The 27,346-nt window shown below is 33.8% G+C and overlaps 1 protein-coding gene across 3 annotated transcripts; it reads left to right on the forward strand.

Annotated features, from left to right (window-relative positions):
- The first annotated feature begins 55 nt into the window (after positions 1-55).
- LOC126743450 (DAZ-associated protein 2) lies at positions 56-19,044 on the forward strand. 3 transcript variants are annotated; one of them, XM_050450557.1, is made up of 6 exons: positions 66-349; positions 720-843; positions 15,208-15,309; positions 17,503-17,624; positions 18,539-18,688; positions 18,770-19,044. In XM_050450557.1, exons 4-6 carry the CDS (start codon positions 17,505-17,507, stop codon positions 18,968-18,970), a joined length of 471 nt encoding a protein of 156 aa, XP_050306514.1. In that variant the 5' UTR covers positions 66-349; positions 720-843; positions 15,208-15,309; positions 17,503-17,504; the 3' UTR covers positions 18,971-19,044. The 3 variants fall into 3 exon arrangements, with proteins under 3 accessions (XP_050306513.1, XP_050306514.1, XP_050306512.1); XM_050450556.1 differs by lacking the exon at positions 720-843 and having other exon boundaries at positions 56-349; positions 18,788-19,044; XM_050450555.1 differs by lacking the exon at positions 720-843 and having other exon boundaries at positions 67-349.
- Positions 19,045-27,346: the final 8,302 nt, after the last annotated feature.

The raw sequence follows: 27,346 nt of genomic DNA on the forward strand, positions 1-27,346 counted from the left end.
TTTATTTCTGAATTTGCTGCTCACACGTATTGTGGTTTATTTAACGTTACAATTTCCTTAACAAAAAAAAATTACAATTACATTTTTGAAAATATTTCGAAATTAGTTGCAACTTGATTGGTGCGGTGCAAATTGCAAAATCAATACTCGACAACGGCAACGTCGCAATCCGCAAGGCGGTCTACTTTTTTTTTGGAGTTGCCTAGTTATATAGTAGAGAAGTGCTAAATTTCGACAATATTCCCGAATTTATTTAGAATCGGCCCGAATTTGAGTTTTACCCCTGAAGTTCGTCGATCTTATTGTTGTTAAATTGTTTTGAGCCGTCCAAACATGAGCGACAAGAAAGGTAAGCGATTTGGGCCTCACCTAAACAACAAAAAAAAAATTAAAGATGGTCTCTAATTCTCTCTCTCTGTAATTTGCCTTATTTATTGAAAAAACCGTTGTAATCCGATTGGAGTGACAATTTCCGACTGGAATCTTATAAAAAGTGTAAGGAGGCAGAAAACAACAGTAAAATTGCATAAGAATATGCAGCAGGATGTTTTAATCAATACATTTCATGTTATCTCTCTCTAGACCAGGTAACCCAGATGATAGCTCTGACTCATTCTGGCCCCCCAGTAGTTAATAATCTGTTTAAATATTATAGCCTTGTCCTGCATTGTAAAACTGCCTAATAAATGCAGAGACTTTATTATAATGTTCTTATTTAGGGCCTGATTATCACCAAAATCATGTCGGGTTAGTTGCAGCGGCTGGTAACTTAACTAGGCCAGAGGAGGACGGAGAAAGGGCCAAAAGGCAACAAACCAGGAACCATCAGACATCGCAAAAACAGTACCTATTTCTTTTCATGTGTTTAATACAGTGGCTGATGCTTGTTGGTTATACCCGCTCAACGATTTACCTTCACTAGATTTTTTTTGGTTGGAAATTTGTTCTTGTTTACTACTACCATCCTATATTTGTCCCTGTTTCGAATTGGTTTTTTTTCTATCCCTTCTCAATTAAACAATCATTATGCAAATTCAAATGTTTATTGGTAAAAAGTATGCAAAGCATTTTTACTAGTTTATGGTAAAAGTCATATCATTATAATTATGCTTAAAATTTGACACTACGCTAATAAAATACTATGTATTTAATTTATTTTTTTTAAGATAATAACCAAGGCAGTTAAAAGATGTTGTAGGATATCACTACTGTTTTATTGATGCAAGAAAATGTACAATTTTTTATACACATCAAAAATATATGTATATTTAAAGGTGTAAACTAACAGTTTGTAAAATTTAAACATAATGAACTTAATTTATAGTAATATCTAATCAAAATTTTACACAAAATAACTATACTAAATAAAATACCTCAGAAAGAAAGAAAATGTGCTATATTATGTAAGACAACAAAATCTTGTGTACAAGCATCCTAAAAACTAAAAAAATCTAAATTTCAAACAAACATAACATCTAAAACATTTTACCATAAAATTTACACACATAATTAATTATAACAAAACAGCTTGAAAAAATAAAAAAAAACATCTTTTTGATAAATTTGATTAAAAAATAAGTAAAGCTGTCAATAAAACAGAATTTAGAGGAAGTAAATTAAATTATTTAATAGGAAACAAATCTAAAACACTAAAATGATGTCAGAGCACAGGTCAAAAAAAAAGAGGCATTTATTTCCAACAGGTTTGTTACCCAATTACAGGAAAGAATAAAAGAAAAAAAAATTTACTTATTTTGATAAGTATAAAAATGAAAAATCAAAATGCTTAACATTCTATGCACTTAAACAGACTATCTATATACATACTAGAAAAACTCTGCATCACCTATTTACTTAATATCTTCTATAATGGACATTAAACTGTCAACAAAAATATCAAACCGTTCATGTAAATTATTATTAATATAATTCTGACACACTATATTAATAGGGGATTTAAACAAAATATTAGTCCTAGTGGGATTTACATAAAATAATCTAAAATGCCTAGAGTTTATTCTTGGTACACGAACATTTAATCCAGCCAAATGGGACAGTCAATCTTGTTATGAATAAGGTTATATAAGAATTTTATGGAAAGAATTTCTCTTCTTTTTAAGTATAATTGACTATCCAAACCTCTGGCTGGAAAGACATCTTCCTCTCTAAACCAGAGATACTTCATAAACTTGCCCTGAATGCACTCAATATCATCTATCAGCTACCTGATAAATTGGGTACCGAATTAGAGATCCATATTCTATTTTTGAGGGTATGTAAGTGAAAAAAAGTATAGTTTTCAAAGTGCCGACAGTTTTGATAAACAAAACCCAACAATTTGGCAGAGTCAGAAACAATTTTTGCTATATGCTTAGCAAAGCTTAATTTTGCATCATAAGTAATTCCCAGATCAATCACCTCATTCACTCTGGCCAACAGAACATTATTTGCTCTATAGTCAAAATTGATTGGCAGCAGTTTTCTAGAAAATGAGAGAATAGAGTATTTATTAACATTTAAATATAGTCTATTGACATTGCACCAATTCTCTACTTTGTTAAGATTTACCTGAAGGAATTCGCAATCGTCTTCAGTATCTATTTTTGTGAACAATTTTATATCATCCGCACACAGTAAACTCTGACAAGACAGTAAATTGGCAAGATCGTTTATAAATAATAAAAAGAGAAGCGGGCCCAAGTTAGATCCTTGCGGAACTCCCGAGCACACTTCATATATAGGAGACTTAAAGCCTTCATATTCAACAAACTGTTTACGACCTCACAAGTAAGATTTTATCAAAGAAACTAAATGTTAGCTTATGAAGAAGTACAAAGTGGTCAATTTGGTCAAAAGCTTTACAGAAATCAAGGTATATTACATCAACCTGACCTCTATTATCCAAATGCTGACACAGATTCTCATTTAGGCAAGCCAGATTTACTGTACAGGAGCGATTTTTGATGAAACCAAATTGATTAGGTGCTATGTCTAATTTGACATGGGCATATATTCTATTATAAAGAACTATTTCAAAAAGTTTGGAGAAATTACATAAGATTGATATAGCTCTGTAATTTTGAATGTTGTTCTTCGGTCCCTTTTTGAGTATCAGGGATATTCTTGCAGTCTTCCATTTATCAGGAAATACTGTTGACGACAAGATAAGATTAAATATGTGGGCAATAGGTCAAAAGGTATCATTAAAAAAATCGTCAAGGCTATAATATGGATAATAAAAGTGATTTTAATTCCTTTTTGAATTTCTTAACTTCTAAAATTTGTCTGATACATAGAGGAATATGGTTGTATATTTTTTTGCTAAGGTATATAAGTGAGTTCTTGGTGAGGGAGGATGTAGGGATTGGTAAGGGAAAATCGTTAACTTGGCAAGTCATATGGCCAGTGTTAGAGGGAGGTTTAGGACATTTATGAATAAGAGTAGCTGTTTCTAAGATAAAAAGAGTTAGGATTTTTTGAGATATAAAAAGAGGTTTACAAGAATCTCTAAAACCGAGCAGAACATAGGTATCTAACTGCCTTTTTTTGAATCACAAAAATTATGTTTAATAATCCCTTGTTGCTTAAACCCCAAAAAGGCAAGCCATAACGAATATGGGACTCAATAAGAGAAAAGTACACTGAACGTGCAACTACCCCTCCCAGCTCATGCCCCGCCATTCTTACTGCAAAGCATCCAGAGGATAATTTTGATGCAAGATTTAGGATATGATCTTCAAAGCGAAGGGAATCATCAATGGTAATACCAAGGAACTTACAGCTTTCTTTGTTTTGCAAGGGGGAGTTTTCACTAAACATAAGGTCCTGAACGTCACACTTAAATCCCATAATAAAGGTTTTGCCTACATTAAATACAGGCCTGTTTGCAGCACACCGCTCCGATAAAATCTTAAGATCCTTAAAAACCTGGGCTCTAACATTATCAGAATCTCTATGATTCCATAAAATGGTGGTATCATCAGCAAACTGAACCACTTTGCCATGCAGTTTTAATGAACCCAAATCATTTACATAGAGCAAAAATAATAGTGGTCCTAACACTGAACCCTGAGGTACTCCAGTTTTAAGGGATTTGGAATCGGATAAACATCCAGATACTGTAACTCTTTGGGTACGATTAGACAGATAGGATTCCAGCTATTGCAATGCCACACCTCTAAAGCCATAATTATTGAGCTTTGACAGCAGTATTCCATGATCTACACAATCAGATGCCTTGGATAAATCGCAAAACACTGCCGGATGGCAAGGACACATAGACACTCTTCAAAAAGCCGAAAACAGCGTCATGAGTCCCTTTTCCCGTTTGAAATCCAAACTGATTTGCAGATAAAATGCAATTATGTTGCAAAAAAGACAAAATTCTGATTTTTGCAAGTTTTTCAACTATCTTGGAGAGGGTAAATAATATAGAAATTGGATGGAAATTACAAGGCTCACTCAAATCTCCACCCTTATAAAGAGGGATGACCAATGCCTCTTTCAAACATGCTGGGAAGATGCCATTATGAAAGGAATTGTTTATGACAGAAGCTCAATGCTGAGTCAGGCAAAGCTCATCAGCTCCAGCTGATTTATGGTTTTTTAAGCTTTTAATTGCATCTCTAATGTCAGTAAGGCTAACAGGATAAAAGAAAAAAGGAATTTTGAACTGACACTTGTTGAATATAATGCAAAGGATCAATATTAGTATTCACATCCTTGAGCAATAAATGAGGAATATTACAGTAATAATCATTTAAACTATTTGGCCTTACTTCTGGTTCTGAAACTTTCTTGTGAGAATGCCTGAAGTCATTTATAATTGACCAATATTTTCTCTGCCTATTTGAGGACATATTCAAGCGGTCACTATAATATTTAACCTTTGCTGCTTTTATCGTCTTTCTGTATAGACTACGATATTTCTGATGATAAAGAATGTTGTTTGCATTAGTTGTATACTTGCACAACTTAGCCAAAAAACGAAGGTTTTTAGCTGAAGTTCTGAGGCCTGCTGTGACCCATGGTTTTCATTTTTCATTTTAAGCCTCTTTTTAGGAAAACACTGATTGATCTTGTCACATAGCACATGAAATAACAAAGTAAACGGGTCAGGAGCCATTTCAACTTCATTCCAAAAACATTGAAATTTGCTCTGCTAAAAATTCTTCCTATATAATGAGATGAAGGAAATACAGTGTTGCATATAATCCTAGCGAGAATGGCTTCATGGAGGATGACGCAGAAAGTACATTTATTTGCACAAGTCAGTCAAATTTAAAGGATATAATAATTGTATAAACTTTTAATTTCCAGCATTGATTCTTAGATTTGATTATATGCTCAAACATAAATTTTGTACAGAATAGTAGTGTTGATTCAAATTTTCAGGTATCAAATCATTTTGTCGTTTTATGTAAAGTACGTCTTATGATTTTCAAACCTCCACCCTTCCTATTAACTTACAGGGATTTTAAACATTTTATACATGATAATTTTTACCAAGATTTATTAAATTCTCGATTAGATGACATATTTTATATGGAAGATATTAATGCTAAAGTTGATAGGTTTAATGATTGTATACTTAATCTTTTTAATATACATGCACCATTTAAAACGGCCAGAATTACTAAAGGAAGGAGTCCTTGGATCAAACATCTTATTTATCTTAGAAATGGGGCCTTGTCCAAGTACAAAAGACAAAAAACTGAATTAAATTGGGAACACTATCGCCAACTTCGGAACCAAGTGACAGCGGCTGTTGAAATAGAGAAGAAGTGCTATCTCAATAACACCTTACAAAAGGGTGACTCCAAAAATAACTGGAAGGTACTACGTCAGCTGAACATACATTGCAAGCCTCAAAACACCATTCCTGACCACTTGGGTGACCCTGAAATCATAAATACCTTTTTTATAAATGCTGCACCTTCCAACGCGCCTAATCCAGAAACGTTGTCTTATTATCTACTAAATGTCAAGGAAGGGGTAGGAAACTTCGAGTTTCAGATAGCAACGCTTGAAGAAGTTAAATCTACTTTATTCTCAATGAAATCTGAGGCCATTGGGACAGATGGTATAGGCTTGTCGATGCTGCTCCACTGCTGTCCATATATTCTTCCATTTCTAGTGCATCTTGTTAATTGTTGTATTGAATCTTCAACTTTTCCCGATTCTTGGAAGTCCTCATACCTTATCCCTATTCCAAAAGTCCCTTCTCCAACTGAATTAGCATTCTCCCTGTTATCTCAAAAGTTTTAGAGAGGGTATTGGAAAGCTCAATGGGAAGCAATCCTCGGCTATGGATCTCTTTTGCGGAGTACCACAAGGGTCTATTCTTGGTCCTTTATTCTTTACCCTGTATACGTCTCAATTGTGTAAGAGTCTCAAATATTCAAAAGTCCATCTATATGCCGACGATACACAGGTTTATTTCTCTTTTCCTCCTAACAAAATCTTTGAAGCTAATGATAAGGTATCTTACGACCTTAACATGCTGGCAAAGGCATCGGAAAATCATTGTTTGAGTTTAAACCCAAGTAAATGTAAGGTTCTTCTTTTTGGTAGGTTGCATTCCAGAGACACATATGAGAAATTTGTTCAGATTAAATTGAATGGTCAACTAATAAATTGTAGTAATGTGGCTAGGAATCTTGGAGTTTTATTAGATGTTAAGTTGAGGTTCACTGAGCACATTGATCAATGTATTAAAAAAGCTTTTATTAACCTTAAGTTACTTTATAGTCAGAGGCAGCTACTTAATAAGGAACTAAAAATTTTATGTGACAGTCTTGTATTGTCCCATTTCACTTACTGTGATGTTTTGTATGGCTCCTGCCTTTTGATAAGTGATATAAAAAGAATACAGTACATTCAAAATGGTTGTGTAAGGCTAATTAATGAAATGAGAAAATTTGATAGAGGTGTGAGTAGTGAATTACGCTTGATGAGATGGCTAAATATGAGTGAAAGGAGGTTACTACATAGTCTTGTTCTCTTTAATAAAATTGTCTTTAAAAAATGTCCTAATTACCTTTATCAGAAAATTAAGTTTAGATATGACGCTCATGTTTTGGACTTAAGAAATTAAGAATAAAAAAAGCATTTTATTACACCTCCTCTTCATAAAACTGTTTTATTTGAGAGGAGCTTTAGTTACTGTATTCATCTGCAATATAATAAAATTCCTCCTGAGTTAAAATATATTTCACCTTCTATATTTTAGCGAAAAATAAGCAGTTATATTACTGATCTCTGTTAGCCTAGAGTGTTGTTAAATATCTATTCTTTAACTTATTGTAAATTTCATAAGTCTGTGTGGTTATCAAACGTTGTAATGTTAATCGGTTGTGCATATAGGCAGTTATAACTTAATATTTTGTAACTATGCAATTATTTAAGATACATTTTGAAATTCTTTGTAATATCTAACCTCAAGCTGATTTATTATTATTATTATTATTATTATTATTGATCAAAGTTACGTCATGTCACAATTCTGTATCATAGTATTGCTATTCACCAATTTTACATTGCAGACATACACTTTCCAACCACGTACAAATTAAAATAAGAGAATCAAGCTCAACAGATGTGAGCCAGTGCTCATTTATTAAATTATATATATTTAAGCAGTATTTGAAATTCACCAGTTTTACTTCAAATACATTGAACATTAGCTACACATTTTCTATAAATGTAGTATGCTTTCTGAACAAGAAGTCACTTAGAGAATATTTTTTAGAACTTTTAAAATCAAATTCTTTGCAAACCTATTTGCCAATAAGCTCTCTGAATATACATACCTTTGAAAAATATTCTACCCAAAGTCATGTAATATAATCGAGAGGAGAATTATTTTGATTAGGGATAGTAAAAATGACCTTTCAGTTTTTATTTGTGCCATATTTATTAAAACATACTTGCCAATACCATTATTTACCATACAGCTTAAGGAATAATTTTTTTTTTTTTGAAACAATCTTTTATTTATAACAAAATAAATGCAGAATCTACAACTTACAAGAAATACCTTGAATGTAATAATCATAGCAATTTTTTGTCCTAATAATTTCTCTTTTAAAATATGATATTGATTAATTTTTTTTTATTTATCGATAAAGAAAAAACAGGACAAATATAGGGTATGTAAAATTTACTTACTTACGTAGCTGAAGATGTATAAAACTCTCAATGGTCCAACATTAGACATTTTGTGGTCTATTTTATTCACTGCATGATTATTGGCAAAAAATATGTAACCAGTTTGTTAAAAAAAAATTGTACTGTATATATTATAGTATAGTTACATATTTTTTGTAGTGTGTGGGTGTAGGGTGTCGAATATTGGGGTTCCACCCAGTGTTTGCTACATAAAGACATGTTGGCTATTCCGCTGAAGCACATAAAATCTACGTCGCTATATCATTATTTATCCTATACCACCATATACTTTGTAAACTCCATAGTTTCACGTAAATTTCAATGTAAATTGACTTTTATGGGGTTTGCAATTAAATTAGCGGTCAAATAAACTAATCTTATAATATATAGGATTATTTTATTTGAAAAAAAAAAAAACAATAACAAACTGACAGGTCTAAGGGATTTTCTTTGTATTTATAATGTTTGATATAATCATTTATTAATATGTGAATAATTTAGTTTAAGTACATTACACTAGGTTTTAGACTTTTAAGTGATATTTCTGTTTGGATGCATACAATCATGGGCTCTACAAGGGGTATAATTAAAAACGTGCTTTTTTAGAGACAATTTCGGAGAACGAATAAAAACAGAAATAACATGAGTTTGCATGCGGTAGCTCTTAGTGTATAAACATAGATTTTTTAATTTATTTACAATCCTTTATTTTGGTTTCGATAAAAAGGTTAATCAACTTAATGTGGGTGTTTTACTCCTGTACGTAAATCTCAATATAACTTTAACCTTTTTATATAGACTAGTTTTTTTTAAATATTTGCTTCTTATTAACAGGTTTTCGTTTATTTTAGAATTACTTTTATACTAACTGCATGAATTTAGAAATTTCTAACCGTTGCGTTATTTTTTTTTTGATTTGGGCATGCTTTTGAGTTTATTTCCTATATAAAGTATATTTCGTGCCGTGAAATATACTAATATTTTATTTTTTAATTTTTTGATTTTGCATGTATCGACCAAAGAAGGAAAAATGTTTATTTTTGCGTTCAGTGCTTGAACAAACGTAGAAGCTAAAATTAATCGGTAGAAATTACTATACTGAACGCAAAAATAAATGTTCACGTGCATGCCCTAAGCTAAGGACAACATATTATTATAGATTTTTTATCTCGTAAATGAACATTATAATTTTAAAGTAATATTTAAGGTTAATTCTATTCATTCATTTATGGTTGTGGTTTTTAAACAGCCACTTTGGTAGTGTTAAATGAATTTAAATAAATTCAAGTTAAAGCACAAGAGCAGGGGCGTATTAAATTTGTTCACATCAAATTGTAACTTGTTTTAAGTCATTGTTTAATTAAAAAAAAAAAAACATTTTAATATTACACGTATTACAAATAATTATTTAGTCACTATTCAGGGTGAATTTTAAGTTGATACTTTGAACTGTGTATAGGACTCGGTAAAATAAACATTTTTTTCAAAAGAAAAGAAAAATAAAAAAATTGCATTGCCAAAATGTTATAAAATGAGTCCAATACGGTCCTCTCTAATTTGTCACCATTAATTTCAACACAACGATTTGCTTGACGTAACCGACGTAAGGGCACGCAATAGAGAAATCGGTTTTTGTTTAACTGTTGCCGCAGCCTGCTCAATACGTGCTTTTAGTTCTTCTTGTGTTTCGATAGGCGTCTTTGAAAACTATACCCCCACAAAAAAATTTACATGGATTTAGGTCTGTCGACCGTATCAATAATACTGCTAGTAACCTTGCAGCCAATCTCTCACAAAAAAAGATCCCAGGAGCTATCTCAGCAATGTGGTAGTAGACGAATCTTTCTTTTTTGCCCCCACAAGTGTAGAAGAGCTTAAACAGTTAATGGTTAATATTAAGAATAAGAGTTCATCAGGTTGGGATGGTCTTTCTCTTAAAATATTTTCTGCTTTACCTCTTGTTGCTTTGCAAGTCTTGGCCGAGTCAATTAACTTTTCATTTATGTCTGGAGTTTTCCCAGAGTGCTTAAAAAGAGCGATGATTGTTCCTCTTTACAAGGGTGGCGATCGCGACTGTCCTTCTAACTTTAGACCTATAGCGTAATTGTCTACTTTAGCCAAGATAGTGGAACGGCTCGTTAAGGTGAGGATGGTTTCATTTTTAAATAGGTTTGGCCTATTGAGTCTTCAGCAGTTTGGCTTTCGTGAGCACAAGTGATGCTATCTTTAGCTTTCTAGAGCACCTGTACAACCGACTGATTGTTGGTGAAAATGCAGCAGCGGTATTCTGTGACTTGTCCAAGGCATTTGACTGCGTGAGTCACAGAGTGCTGCTGATGAAACTGGAGCTCTATGGTTTCAGAGGAACTGCCCTTGAGTGGTTTCGTTCCTACTTATCAAATCGTATTCAGGCTGTCAAATTTAATAATGGTATCTCTAAGGAACTTAATATAAATGTGGGTGTTCCACAAGGACCAGTACTTGGTCCTCTACTTTTTCTCATTTATGTGAACGATCCGCCACAACTTCAGGTATAGTGTAGGTGATTTCAATTCGAACACCTTACAAATTGGGGTACGGCCAATATACTAAATTCACTCATTGAAACAAATAGCAAAATTTATAATGAGCGGTCCTCGTATATTTAAAGACATCTGATCGCTGGAAATTTCCCAGCAATGACGTGTAAAAGACAAAAGATTACTACCGGCGCTTGGGGTTTGAATTGTGGACGATATACGATAAATTTTACATGGACCTGGTGCCAGTGGCGTTTTATGTTTTATTTTTGGTTTAGAATCAGGTGTCTTAAGAGTGTGTTGGTCGCGTGTCGTAATCTTATAAATTAATTTGTTGTTACTGTTGTTATCACTGTTTTTAAATACTTTTTATCTAACAATTTAAAATGCCATTGTGGAGACCTTTTGATGTTTTTGATAATGAAATGGACAATTTGGAATAATTAATTCCGACTTGGCGCAATCGGAATTTTTAAATAAAGACTTACATGTTCATACCCAGAGAGTTGTTTTAAATATTTTCAATTGCCTAAAAAACGAAATGCGCGGGGCCTCACAAAACGACATTTTAAAAACAGTTTGTGAGCTGACTAAACTTGCCCGTACTACCATCTACACAGTGATAAAAGCCGGAGACGTCATCGATCATTCTGTGAAGAGAAAAAGGACCTTAAAAAAGTTGATGATAGCGACAAAGACGTAATACGCCGAACTGTATATCAATTTTACAGTCAAAACAAAGTTCCAACCTTAGACATGATTCAGAATAAATTACTTACTGATTATCCTAATTATATATATAATGCACAACATGGCAATATTTAAAGGCACCAAAACCTTCATTTTGAAAGACCATTAGATTGCCTAATTTACTCATATAACAGTTAAAAATCACTACCATTGGTGAGTATAACGTACAAATACACCTTTAAAATATTTTTTATAATCCTTCTGTGGCACGCCTATGCTTTACAAAGATAGCGCTAATGACCCGAGTTTTAGTTTTTCTGCTGTTCGGATTGAGTTCATATGGACTATAACTGGCAAATTTACATTGTTTGCCAGTGATACTACCATCCTCTGGCACGACTCTGATGTTTCTCAAATGGAGGCCAATATACGTGCAGATTTGTTAAAAATAAAAGACTGGTGTGATGCAAATTTTTTGACATTTAATGTTTCCAAAACAAATACCTGTTTAAATAAATATATGTTTAAATAATTAAGCCATCACCATGCCACCGCGTTCAGTAAGTTTTTGGGTCTTTCCATAGACAAGTTCCTCAAATTTAAAGACCATATTGTGAATGTATGTATAGAAAAGTCTCAACAGGCTGCTACGCCCTAAGGGTTATTGCCACCAGTCTTAATTTCTCCATCGCCAGATCTGCATACCCTGCGATTATCGGGTCGCACCTTCAATATCGAATTTGCTTTTGGGGTTCATGTTCAAATTTACTTTTTAGATCAGTGTTTGTACTCCAGAAAAGGGCCATTAGATATCTATGTGGGGCCCGCTTTTTGTATTAGTCATAATATTATAACCCTGTGTTGTATCTTTATTTTGGAAACAGTTTGCTTAGTTTTTAGAAAATATAAACAGGAACTCCACTTAGGAAGCCACTATAATACGCGACAAAATTATTTGTTGAGGCTACCCATTCCTCATTTTGAACTTATCCGTGGCTCTATCATACTTATATGGAGGTAGAGGGCTGTTTAATAAACTTCCATTAGAAATAAAACAACTTAGGACTGAAAAAAGCCTACGTACAAGGACGAAAATATTTCTTGCTAGGCTAGTTTTATATAATTTTATTTTATTTTAAATTAGTTTCTCGTTTTTATTCCTTTAATGTACAGTCTACTGGCTTTGTCTACAACTTCTATGTTTATATTGACAATAAAGCATTTTTGAGTTTGAGACCTTGGTGGCCATGCAACTGGTCCATTTATCCAAAAATTCGTTCACTTCTCGTCTAAAATGGGCAGGTGCTCCATCCTGCAGGAGCCACATAGCTTGCCTGATATTCAATGGCACGTCTTCTATAACAGAACAGGCATATTATTTTTGCAAAAAGTCCAAATAAACATCGCCCGTCAAACGGTCTGATAAGATAAATGGTCCAACAAGTATCCCATTCACAATTCCTGCCCACACATTAGCAGAAAAGCGGTGTTGAAAATTGGTTCTGCGAATTGCATGGGGATTATCAACAGACCAAACATGCGTATTTCTAAAATTGTTAATTCCGTTTCGGGTGAATGTTGCCTCGTCCATGGCTAAGATTTTGTTCGAAAAATGTTGATCATTTTCATGTTGTTGTAGGAACCATTCACAGAACTAAACTCTGCGGGGGAAGTCTTCAAGCAGTAGCGCTTGAGTTTCGTATAGACCTGAGGGGACGTGCCCGCGACGAGCCAAATTCGTGCAGTACGTACGGGCTCGAAGGAGGCGCGCGAGCCGCCCGTTGTGGGCGCACTGCGATCCATTTTTTGTCGGTATTTTCGACACGCTCAAAGGGGCGCGTTGGTACAAGTTAGGGATGGTACAGACTAGTATTTTTTTGGAACTGTTTCCTGTTCCTATTCCGGAACAGTTCCAAATACCTGTTACTTAATAACAGTTCCAACCGAGATCGTTAAAACAACTTTGATACGATATAAAATTTAATTTAATACCTACTTTAAGGGGAAACGGAACGGTTATGAAAAATTAATAAAGTTTTGGATTTTGCGATGTAAAAGAATGATGCTGATGCTAAAATCGACCAATACGCCAACCGTTCCATCTTTCGTCTACTCGTCTAAATAAATCCCCAATCCGGCCAATCCCCGTTTTGAGTTTCGTGTTTCGTCGCATTAACGTATCATAGGTCGAATAAAAAAGGAACGCCCAAAGGCAGTTTCCTTCACTATTCTGTTCTCTCTCTTTTGCTATTCCCACTGTTCCGTCTGTAATCTGTTATATTCTATTACTCCAGAACAGTTGATATCTCAATAACTAATATTTTCTTAAATTTTAAATTAATACCTGTTACAGCCGTTACTCGTTTGGAACTGTTCCTAATATTTTGTATCATCCCTAGTACAAGACAAGTTAGTACGGTTTGTAGCAGCTTCCGAGGAAGACACGTCGGAAATTATTTGTTGTAGTAAAAATTCAAAGTTTGTTGGAGACATTCGGTTGAAATTTTTATATTGTCCGCTAATTTGTTAAAACTTTAAATCATGCATAAGTTCTAAACCGGGACGTTTTTTATACAATTCAGTACACCACTATCGGCGGGACTTTCGCTTTTGTTTCATCAAGGTATCTGCAATTACTATACAACCACTAGCGTTTGCTATTAATGCTGTAGTTTCTTGGTCGTCTGACATTGTCACGAAATAAACATTAGGGACTAATCAAAGCAGAGGCCAGAATAGAACTGGAAAAAAAAAATATCCGACCCGTAGGTGGCGCGTGGCAGGCCCGTCGCCCCTCGCAGATAAAAGTCGCGTAGTGGGCGCGCGGTAGGCCCGTCAGAACAAAAAGCCTGGGAAAAGCGCGCCGCGGACGCGTCGCGGTCACTTCGCGTGCGCGGCGCTTTAGGTCTGTACCCGGCTTTAGACACGTTAAACGTGAAAGGGATTAAATTGATTCTCGCGCAATGTTGTCCATACTTTTGTTTGACTTAATCCGACCTGCCCTGCAACAACTCGAGTACTTGTTGTTGGATCTTCTTAGATGAGATGAGGTCTCCTTCCTCTTCCTGCATGCCCTCCATGATGTTCCCGTAAATCGTCAGTACTCCTAACCCGTTGAATAAGATTTATGAAACTTCTGGGTGTATAGGATGATTCCACAAAGGAAAGCGGTCTGCGTATAATACCGAAGCAGCAGCAGCAGCACTTTGAAGACATTCTCCATAAATAAGCAACATATCCACAAGTTCATTGTTTTCATAATGATGTGCCTTTTTTAGGATTTGCAAATTTAAAATTAGTGTCTAAGACTAACTGATCGGTACAATGCGTGATCGATAATACAAAAATTCGAGCAAAAACTAAACATAAACAGACGATGAAAAACAAACCCATATTCACTTTTTTTATTCTGTATGTGTCTTGTTTTTGAGTGTATTGAAAAAAATGTATATTTTACCGAGTTCTATCAACTTAAAAAAAAAGTATCAACTTAAAAATCACCCTGTATATTCAGCCGACTGGAAACCCCAAATAGCATAATACAAATCATAGAAGTGAACGATTAAATTAAAAAAAAAATACGTCCCTGTCTTGCTATAAAAACAACAACTACCTTTTAAGCTCGGTTCCGTTTATCACCACATTCATTACAATTTATTCAAATCAATGCCTCAGTATACATAGTATCACCACCATCACAATTATTATATCGTAATTCAATCACTCTTAGGGAAAGGTTTGTCTAGTTAACATTATTTTTTTTGTTATTAAATAAATTTGTAGATAATTTGTACATAAACGTATCAACGGATCGAACTTGATTTTACAGCAATCGGGGGAGCGGTTCCACCCCCATCGACCGCCCCGTCATTTACGCCTCAGCCTCCGCCTCAGGCTAATCCCCAAGTTCCTACGCCCCAACCCTATGGAGGTAAGTTCAAACGGAATTTTTCATTAACGTTATTCATAATACGTTATTTTATTGAGAAAAATACAATATACAGTGAAAGTCGGATTTAACGACGGCGAAAGGACTACTGAACATGGGTCGTTATTAAAGGACCTACATACCCTACGTCTTTTTTTTTTCAAATAAAACTATGTATGTTATAAATATTTTTTAATTTTACAAAACCCTGAAAATACATAGATGCATACAAAGCAAAAATGAAAATCCAATATAAAAAAAAAACTAAATTTACACTGATACAGGTAACGTAAGGTAAACCTACATAGTACATAAAATACATTTGTATGTATGTACATTTTAGTATGAGATTTAGTTAAAAAATCTATTACCATTGTTTGTTTTTTGCAACGCGAGTTACAGTAAATTGATTCAATTTTTTTCTCAATAAAGCTGGTTGTGTCTAAAAGTTTTTCGTCACTCGCATTATTGTATAGTACGAAACTGTTTAGGGTCTTCACTGCTCGTAAAGCTTCTTCAATAGATGGTGGATTAAATTCGTCATCGTCCTCAGACCGGCCCTCTTCACCTTGATCTTGGGTATCCTCAATTGTAAGAACCTCCGCTGCAATTTGCTTGTATTTGCACTCAAAGTACTGTTTGTGTCCAAGTGACTATCAGAATCTATGAAATCAGTCCATAATTCATCAGTTAATTTAAAGTGTCCTTTAATTACAGCTAGAGGCACATAATTTTCTATATCAAAGTCATTACTTATTCTTCTTGCCAACTCGGCTAAAGGAAGGTCATTTTCAGAGTCGGCAGTTTCCAGTGTCTGTTCTAGGAATCCGGCATGTTTAAAACAATTGAGGAGGTTTAGAGCAAAACCGAATAAATCCACCAAAAATGATTTTTGGAACTTTGTCACTTTTCCACTCCTGTCCAAATTGCTTCTAAATATCTTTTCAAGTCGCCCAAAAACTCTATCTGCTGGCATAAACCCGTGGCCTCTTACTGGCTAGATGATACAAACTTTTGTGATATTTTCAGAAGAATACTTTAACAGCCAAAACATTAACATATGAATCAAATGGGAATTTTTGTTCTGGCCCCTACATCCATTGCAGAACAATATAATCTGGGTTATATTATCCAGTTCCAAGGATTTTAGGTAATCAACCAAGCAGATGACACTTCTGTAGCACCCCTCCCATCCTGATCTTCAGTCCAAATATAAAACGTTGGGTTTTTGAAGTTCATACCAACATAGTAAAAAGAATAGAGGTTTATTTGGTTTTAATAAAATGCATCGGAAATTGGCGTGTGTGAGGGTTGAACCTGATGCAGGTCAAAGCAGAATGTCAGGGAATTTTCTGGCTCTTGCTTAGCAAGCTCGTAAAAGGCTTTTGCTCTTCTTTTATGAACTTGATATTCAGTCATATACTTGGTTTTCTCTCTTTGCTTTAGACGCGTGCATTGGGAACAGGTATTAGAAGCCGGGAAGACGAAAATCCAATATTAAATTTTGTAAGAATCAAGCAGGAGCTTGTGGAAGAAGCCACAGCTACTGAATCTCTCAAACAATCTTCCTCCGTATTTTTTATTCAGGACCTATTACTGCAGCTTGTATTTATTTTATTTAAAAACCACTAAAAGAACAGAAATAATATACAGCATGACTACAACTCAACCACATCAATCAAAGTACCGTACCCAATGTTTATGTTTACACTACTTACTGTACCGACTAACACATGGTCGCCCGAGTCCATGCGCGCAAACACGCAGAGGCGAATCAACGACAAAATGGCTGAACACGCATGTTCAAATTTTTACGACATCGCTGGTGATAGTGCCATAAATTATTCAAATTATACATTTATATAATAAGTTAAAGTAAGAAATTTGAAAAAGAATTAATGTATTTATGGATTTATTCGGGTTTGAACAAAAAGTGGATTTATTTGGTCTTTCATGAAAACATCAATATTGCCGTTAAAATTAAGTAGGATTTATTAGTTTTTGCACGCCAATATTTAGCTGATATGATGTAATTAAGCAAGATAAACCAATATTCGCTGCTAGCTAAATTTTTGTAAAAAATGGATTTATTCGGTTTTGTTTCAAACCTCCTCAATTAATATGTAAATAAAAGGCGAATTCAGATTTTTCAGTGCAAATTCTGATCCCTTTTATAATGAATGCGTCTAATTGCAGTTATGCCTGGAATGCCGGGATCACCATACGTTATCCCAGGACAGACACAAATTTATCCCCAGGGACCTCCGCCTACTTACGATCAGGCGGCCTTGACTCATCCCGCTATTGTAGGTCAACATGTAAGTGCTCCATCTTTAATTAACAAACAAGATATTAATAAAGAACTTGTTTTCTTAAGGGAAGTCTTGTTTCCAAATACCAAACATCAAAATGTATCTTTTTTTTGAGTGTTTGATTCTTAAATTTGATGATTTATTACTCTTGTTGAATCAAGATTGACAGGAAAAAACAACTTCCTTATTAACCATTCTTTCCAATAATAAAATAAAATTGCGGAGGGTTGTTGGGTGGGGTCAGAAATAAAACAGAAACCTGTTTACCTAAATGTCGACGTTTCGACTTATATTAAGTCTGGTTTTGAACGTATAGATACATACATCTTCCTTATCTACTAATCCTTAACTTATCAACATAACATTGAATCATAAAAATTAAATAAATAAACGCTCGGAAGAATAAAAACATTTGTTTCTTGGCTTATTGTTGATTCTAGTTTGCCCACAATGACACCTACAATTTAACCCATGTTAAAAATAATTCTACGCTCCTATTTTAATTATAACTTAAGAAACCTAGACTTAGGTAAGAGGTGTAATGTATAAAGAAAAAAAAAAAATTATTTTATACTGTTTTTTTTTTATAAAAAAAAATTTTTTAACGGATTGTACCTGAATGTAATTTTAACTGTGTCGTGGTTTTTGTTGTTTTAATTTTTGTAACTTAAAGAACATTTATTTTAATAGTGTTTTTTATGTACTTGAAATTACTTTGTTTTATCTCTGTAATTACTTGAATCCATTTCAGTGTCCTGAGGATGACTTAATATAAGTCGAAACGTCGACATTTAGGTAAACAGGTTTCTGTTTTATTTCTGACCCCACCCAACAACCCTCCGCAATATTGAAGATATTGGGTCACAAACACGAAATTGAAAATAAAATAAAATAATTATGAATGAATGTGTTTATACAAGATGTATCCTCCGGGAACGATGTACGCCACTGGCTATCCGACATATCTGGGTTACCCCTCGTACACCCCAATGCAATACTATCCATCGCTAGGCGCTTACTCGTACGCGATGCAACCCGCGGCACAGCTGAGACCCACCATCATGATACCAGTAAGTTATTAAGACATTTTTGTTTTGTCACGTTTGAATGGTAATCGAATCGATAAAAGTGAATCAAGTCGACCCAAATAGAATCCGCACCTGTTTCAGAACGGGTACGACGCGGGCGCGCGGTTCGACGGGATCGCGCAGCAGGTGATCCCGCAGCCGCCCCCCGGCGTGCCGCCCTCCGCCGCCCAATTGGCCGCCATGGCCGGACACCAGGTCGCCCTCGGACAGAAGAAAAACACCTTCTTGGCGGGCGGATCCGAGGGCGGCTACACGTTTTGGTAGTTAACTTATTCATATTTTTAGGCGAAATGATAATGTTCTTATAGGTCTATCTATTATTATTATTATTATTATTATTCGAATTTTTATTATTTTTTGTTTGTTTGTTTGTTTGTTTGAACGGTATGATGGTGCGCGAGCGAGAAAGGAAAAAGTGAATTTTGCTATTGTCCAGTTAAGATTAAAATGACGGTAGCAAGGTTTTATCACTAGGTGTGCATTGTTGTTGTTGACTAGGTGGAGTAACATTTTGCCATTGCAAAGTTTTAGTCCTGATCGCGTGGTTTGCTGTAAGAATCACTTTTTCAAATAAGGATAATCGTTGGGCCCAATTATTAAATTAACGAGAAAATAATAAGGACAAGCTATTTTTTGACACAGTTTTTTCCTGAGATACTTAATTCGAATTTTTTAACGAAAATATTGTGAGGAATACGCTCATTTGATGATTTATTTTTTCTTAACGTCTATTTTTCATGTTTTCACCATTATACTGGCGAACTTGTTATTTAAATATAAAAAAAAACATTCTGTGGCTTGTAATGCGATATTAACTAAATAACGTCAGTGTAATTCGCAAAGTGCGTAACTCCATTTAGCGAAATTTTACATGAGAGCTAAAAAAACTGATTAATGTGGGTACTACTAACATAGGTTAGAAAGAAATTTGTTTAAATGAGTGTTAGTTAAGTTAGGTGAAGTAAAAGAATAATATTTTTGGTATTGATGCTTAAATACTACATTTTTTATAAATATAATGGAGATACGCAGTTTGTGAACTAATTTTTTGATAAAAAATAGGAGATACGGTTTTTTTTTCTAGAAATAAATAGTCTTTATTTTCTTCCTCTACATAAAATAAAAATTTATACAGGTTGTCTTTCTTGTTCACAACACAACAAATAACTCTAAACTTATAATTAACCGTAAATAACTAAAAAAATAAGATTAAATTCTTAAAAAAACGTAAAATTAGATGCTTATAAAATGTACAGGATTCTACTTACTATAAAGTAATTGATCGTAAAATGCATGGTAGTCATGAGGTAAACTTTTTTCAGCTGCTGTAAATGTTCTTATTTTTCCTTCTTTATGGGGAATCTGGTTCTGTACAATGGTGGCAAGGTATCGAAGTCTACACATTTGAGGTTTGCAGGCAATCTGACTGCAAAAGTTTTCCATTGCAATTCTGAATGTCTTTAATTTAAAAAACATGTTTTCTCTAGTGTACTCAATTGCTTTTAAGTCAACTTTTAAGTCTTTTGGATGCAATAAAACTTATCTTCCCTTCTACGTTCTTAAAGTAATCATGTGACAAATACTCTACATTATAAGCACTTTTCAAACATGCTTTTTGGCATCGCATCGCAACGTAATCAGCTGGTACGTTAATTCTGGACTTTCTAATCATCCTCTCTATAGTTGAATGCATGCTGTCCGCCTCCATCTGACTGTGACCCTTCTGTAGGTATTTTTGTATTATGGTTACGTCTTTTTCAATTGCCAAGTTAAAAAGCACATTTGCCAACACAGAATTTGTGTTTTGTGCTGCGCAGCCATCGCTATAAAAAATATAGTCTGGTTTTTTGTCATTGGAACAGGCTTTAATTTTTCTTTTTAGAAATTTTACTATTATTGTAGCAAACTTATTGGGTGTTACCTTACCTTCTGTTTCATTCCACAAAAAGCATTCACCTTGTTGACGCTTTAAATCGTAAAATTATGTATAATTAGCTTAGTTTTATAATAAAGGGAGCTCACGTTTGACTTTTGGGCAAAGTAACACAGACTGCAAGTCCATAGCAAAAACTTCATTGTTTGATTCTCATTAGTTTTTTCTTCTCGTGCTTCGTTTTTCAAAATAAGGTGAAAATCGTACTCTTCTTGCGAAATATTTTTCGTTTCAAAAGCCACACAAATATCACATCTATCTTCTTTATTACGATTTCTCCAACACAGAGTGTATTCAAAAACATCCTTTTACATACTTTTGTTCGATTGTAACCATCTTTTAAATAAAACTCAGTGGATGTTTGTCTTCTAGATATTTCCTGTTCTCCTCTTCGTCTTGATATTGGTTTTACTACTAAAAGTGTGTTCACATAGCTTCTTTTTTCACCCCAGCTCTTTCTTCAAAAATTTTCAAATTTTTCTGGCCTAGAGTTTTCAGTAATAGAAAAACATTTTAATTTCGTGTTGCTGTTTCTACTCAACTTACAGCTACACCAAGGTTTTAGTTTTTTGGCACATCTTTCAATATCGTAGTTCCATCCATCATTTTCTTTTCTTTTTCCTTTGTACTTAAGCCCCTTTTCCCTATTTTTGTAGCTATTTTGTTTCTTCCATTTGCTTTAATCGGTTTCGCTTCTTTTAGATCTGGAACGCTTCATTGGTACTTCTGGGGTGATTTCACTTTCTTCCAAATCACCCTCTTCGTCTATACTATCAGATTCTGCATCATCACCTGAACCTCCTTCCATCTCTTCTTGACTAACGGTGTAATCGGAGTCCTCGTCCATCTCATTGTCTTGACCGACTGTATTTTGCACGCATGCGTTATTTTCTTCCATGAAACTTCGTTTTGCTATTTTACTGCAATAAGTGGCTTCTGTTATATCAAGATCTTCCCAGCCAATGATGTACGACTCTCCATAGGAAATTTGATTATTGAGCATCTTTTCAGTTTCTGCAGCATAATTCACGAGGTCACCAGGGCCAATGTTCGCTTGTTCGCTGTCAATTTGAATTATAATAATTTCATCATCGTTATTATTCTGAGCGGTAGATGAATAAGGAGGTATAATAACTGTATCTTCATTAGAGGGTGCCAGCTGAGTTATCACTTTCTTCTCACATTCAAAAATAGAAACGTTTTTATTCATATCGTTTTTTTGAATTATAGATATAGAAGGAGCATCAGGTTTAATAATATTTGTATCCCCAGAAGAAGTGAACAAATTTGAATTTTGCTTCCCACTTTCGGGAATTGAAATTGTCTCAGTTACCAACTTTGTCGGTCCTTGTGAAAGGTTCATAATTTTGTCTATCCTTTTAGCCATTTCTGTAAAAGAAATAAAACGTGTATTATTTTGATCGCAACTACTCTAATAGAAAAAAACCAATAATCAGTTATTTATACACGCTTAGACGTTGTCATTAAAATGTATCGCTTATAACTTAATGCAATTGATTTGAATCAAGATATTAACAGTTTTTTTAATTAATTTTTAATGAGAATTAATTATCAATATTATTATATATATTATTAACAATTATTTATCCTTTTTGACCCAAAACGCGTATCTCCTCAGAAAAACAAATAACTGTAAAGCAGGTATTTCTAAAATATTCCAAAAAAAAGCATACAAAATAATTAATTATAGACTTACCCCTCTCAATATTGTCTAAGAAACACACAAACTTTAAGCAAAAATGCAAATAATACAGGAGTAAACCAACGAACACTCATTTATCCACATGTCAAACAATGGCACTGGCTGGAGATACGTATTTTGCCCGTCAACAATTTCAAGCGCGGAGTTAGGCAACTTTCTGTACCAGCTTCTGTTCGAAAACAGTTAATGTTCCGGACATAGGCATTTTTCAGACAATAGATATGATATTCTAGCATCAGATGGCGCAATAATCCATATTTTAATAAAAATGGAGTTACGCACTTTGCGAATTACACTGACGATAAACAATAAAAAAAGTTCCTCATAGTTAAGTTGGAAAACTCGGATTTCTTATCTCTGAAAAAGAATGGCTTGCTCTGATTACTGATTGGGATCACAATATGGGTGGGTGTCTTGAATTGCAGTTTAAAAATTTTAACACCACACATTCTGTGTTCAGGATGTCAGGAGCCTTCATTTTCTTCAAGGTATTAATATTTTAAGAAAACAAAATGTTTTTTAGTCATAACCTTTTAATTATTTAAAATATTTTTATGAAATTTAGTGCAGTGCTATGGAGTAACAAAAATACCTATTTTGATTTTACTTTTTTTTTTTAATTTTTATCAGTGAGCTGAATTATGAGCTGAAGATTCCAATATATCCAGGAATTCTCTAAAATTCACTTGATTAAAAAAAATTATAATAATGATCATTCCACTGGTTTTGCTTTGGTGAATTATTCCAATGGATGAAATTCATCAATGAAACAACTATTTTTATAGTAAATTATAAGTTTCTATCTCAGGATCATGGGTACAATGCATCTCATCTCCAATATTTTTCTTCAGGTAATGTGGATCTTTTGCAAGAAAACTCTTCATTTTCATATAAACCTGCAGGAGATGGAAAAAAAGGCGGGACATCAAATTTTACGTCAAACTGAAGTACAATTTAAAAAATAATTTTTGTATTTAGGCGAACCCTTTTTAATTAACCCAGATACCCCTGAAACTCTTAACGTTTGTTTTTTGTTATATACTTTTGTAAATCTACTTATTGGGTTAAAATAAACATATTTTTTTTAGTAAAATTTTTTAGTTCCGCTTTTAGGTTTTTCTGTAAAAGCCGTCGGTTTAAACATACGGTAGCAATATAAGGTACTAAAACTCAATTATTCTTATAAACTTATAAAACTTTATTTAGAAACGAGATTTTTTTTTAACCAATAATAATAGATTAGTTTTTAGTATGGTAACTTAAAAAATACATTTTTGGCTGAAGTGCAACATCACACTTCTGGCATCTGAATGCTGCTTGTTTGTGGCAAAATGCGCAGCGGGTTTGCTTTTCATAATTATTTGCCTGGTTTAGATGGCCTCCGTTTTGTTTCTTTCCTATATGTTTTTCTAATAATCCCGCAGCAATACACCTCCTAAACTGCAAATGGTCCATTTTCGCGCCAGAATGTTTATGAAGTTGCCATGCGTTTTGTTCTGCCATATCCAAAGCATGTAAAAACAAGCAAAAATACCACTTCTTTCCTCTGATTCCTACGCGGTAAAGGCTTATATTTTGGTCAGCCCTATTGTCAGTTGTATTTTTTAATCAAACATGGCTGCTCAACATGTATCTTTCTTTTCTTCCTGAGAGAAGGGTTTGACTTGCTGTGTCGGAAAAGGAGATGTTACATTTGAGGCGATTGTAACAACACTATTGTCATTCCATTTACATACAATATTATTTTGGTTCTTCTCTAAAATATAATCAAAACTACCACGGGATTTTTTCTTGAACATACTGGATTTTTCAAGAGGACAATCTGATGGTCTGTTTACTCGCAGAGTTCCTGTACATTTGAGCCCCCTGGAGGTCAGCTCAGTCAAGTAAGAAAATTGTCACAAAAGATATGGAAAGGAGCTTTTTCACATTGAGACTGAATAATATCAGCAAACTGAAGTACAACACTAGCCCCTAAGCCAAGAGGACGATATTTTTCAGAAATAATAGTTGTGGACCCTTGATACGGCTCAAACACCCATACCGTATAACCCCAACGAATGGGCTTTCCTCGGATGAACTGTTTTGATCCATGACCGCCGTAATAGGGTACTATCGACTCGTCCACGCTATGGCACTCTTCAAGGGATGCAGATGACTGAAATTTCTCATTCGGAGTAGAAAACAAAGGCCTCAGTTTCGAAAACTTATCGGTATTTTCAAGATTGTTGTTACCATTCAGGTGCAAATTCTGCATTATAAAACTAAAGCGATCATTATAGCTTATTTCCTGCGTCACTGTTATTTTCCTAATAAATTGACCGTCGAGAAAATGAGTTGTATCCAGAGAGCAGTAAAACACCAACGAAACATTTTATTTCACTGGAATGTATATCACCTTGGCGATTATGTTAAATAGCATACAAATTGGAATATTTTACAACCAAGTCAATAATTTCGTCATCTATAAACTGAAAAAATTGTTCTAAAGGAGATAAAGAATTTTTTGGACCCATTCTGGAAAATCTTGGTTGATGTCACCTTTTTTCCAAGAGTAATTTGGTTTTGAGGTCGATAATTTTGGTCGTTTTTTCGTAAGAAAGGTAGACAAAGTAGGACATCGTCGCTATCAAAATCACTCTCAACTGTAGTTTGGTTAGATCCCTTGTTTTCAAATATTCCTCAACTTCAGTCACCAGCTGACTTTCAGGGAGGTTGTTTATATCCATCATTCATTTTCGTCGCCGGAATCTTCATCAGTGTTATATTCATTTGCGTTAACTGGCGGTAGAACGGCAATAGCATCAGGAGTCAACTCATCGTCATCAAGGTTTTCAATTTCTGCCATGAGTTCATGAAGTTTCAAATGCCGCTTCCAATAAGTGCAAATATAAGGAAAAAAAATCGAATAATACCGGATTTTCCTACTGTTGAGGTTATATTTTTGCCGGTGAGATAAAAATTTTTAACTTATTTGTTTACAAGTATAAAGATTGATGTTTTCGAAAATTACTTATTCACAAAATGGAAAAATAATATGAATAGCTGTTTATCAATATATTTACCTATAATTATCCATTGTTTACAAGAAACTAAGCATCTGTTATTCCAAACACTTTCTCTCATACAGAACTCTCCCTTTAAGAGGTTAGAAAACAAAATTTCGCTAAAACACGCGTTTCTAACAACGAATAACCCAACGTCATCTAACGCGGAGTGACAGATTTTCAAATCTGCAGCGAACTATTAGGTGATTGTTATAACGGACGGTAGGAGTATCTGGGTTAAGAATGTTATATTTCTTGTGACTCCAAAGGCGTGCACAAAATTCCCAGTAATAAAAACATTTTTTTTCCTGAAATTGTAACGAAATTAAGGCCTATTCTAAACCCAAAATGCCTTATTAAACTTTAAACACTGCAATTGGAGACACCTTGTATGTATATCTAGGTCTAAGGTTACTGCTGCCACAAGGTAGATAGATGGTTAATAACAGTTGTTCCTTTTTTCTTTTTTGGAAATATCGATTTGGTGTGACCGTCTGTTGATTTTAGTCGAATTTATTGAATCTCTCTATCCTTAGTGAAATTTTTAAGTTCAAATTGCCGTGGCATATCAAATGAGTTCGCTAGAATCAAAAGACCAAACGAACCAAATTCGGTCCTTTTTTTCTTTTTACATTGTGGCAACCTGTGCTGGGTATGGATGAATAAAAAAAAAACCTTTTTACTAAGTTTATTTATTAGGAGCAACCATACGTTTATTATTAAATGGAAATTTGTCTAAAAATGATTCCAAGTTGGTTGCTACAAACTGATCAAGTTAATGGTCGCCATTTTCTTTTCCTATAGAGAGATACGTCAAGTTATTATTTATTATTATGATTATTTTGGATTGTTGATGAATATTATTAGCCAATAGAGAGAGAGGATTAAATATGTTTTTTTTTTGTTGATAACTTGGGGCGGGGAGGGGAAAGAGGACGAAAATTGATCTGCTGTATACACAACGTGTTTATTTATTTATTTACATTTATGAAAATACTTTTGTTGGCACAAACGAGAGACAATTAACTTGTTAAGGGATTGACAATTTTAATAGGAGATTATTAATGTATAATATGTTAAAGTTTTCCCAATTCGTAACAATCGTTTTAAGCTACGCATTATTTCCATAATAATTAAATCAAAAAAAGGTTTTCGACCTGGTCGAGACGTTTAAAACAATCTTATGAAACCTTTAGAGCGATAAGTCTAAGTTTTTCTAAACTAGATCGTAAACGGGGGCGAAAAGAGGTTTTTTTCAAAATTTTGTGTTGTGTTCGTATATAAAGTAGATAAATAAAAACACTAGTGCAATAATCCTATAATAAATAAAAGTAAGATATTATTATATTAAAAAAAAAAAAAATGTTGAAGGTCTATGGACCTTGCTGAATTTACTTTTTTTTCGTTAGAGTCGTTTATTTTTTTACACTGTAAAGCATAAAGTTCGCCGCAAAAATTGTCGCGAACCTTATCGCTCTCGAAACAAAACCAGTATGTTGTTTATGTTACCGAAATAATACAGGCAGCGTTTGTCTAATCATTTATTTGAATTTTTCTTTTTTATCTAAGAAAATGCGTGTTTCTGATTTATTTTTTCATTATTGTTTTAACTCGACAGTGTGTCGCTGATATTTTGTTATCTAGTGAATGAGACAGTTCTATAATGAGAATAAATACCTTATTAAATATTGTGTTTTATTTTCTTTTTGGTTCAGAAGATCATTCGCCTAACCCACCACCTAAACTCTAAAAACGAATAATTTTGAGAATTCTACTTAAAGCAGTAACGCTGCTGAAATCGATTATTCTGATAAAGTTTTTTAACTCAGATATGATCGAATTGAATTCAAAAGAAGGAAAGTATGAAGAAAAAACTGTTGGAGCTGGAAGACTTTTTTAGGAAGGGCACAACTTGGAATCTGTCTGCTGTAGATAAG

Source organism: Anthonomus grandis, chromosome 12 (genome assembly GCF_022605725.1).
Source record: "Anthonomus grandis grandis chromosome 12, icAntGran1.3, whole genome shotgun sequence".
Lineage (NCBI taxonomy): Eukaryota > Metazoa > Arthropoda > Insecta > Coleoptera > Curculionidae > Anthonomus > Anthonomus grandis.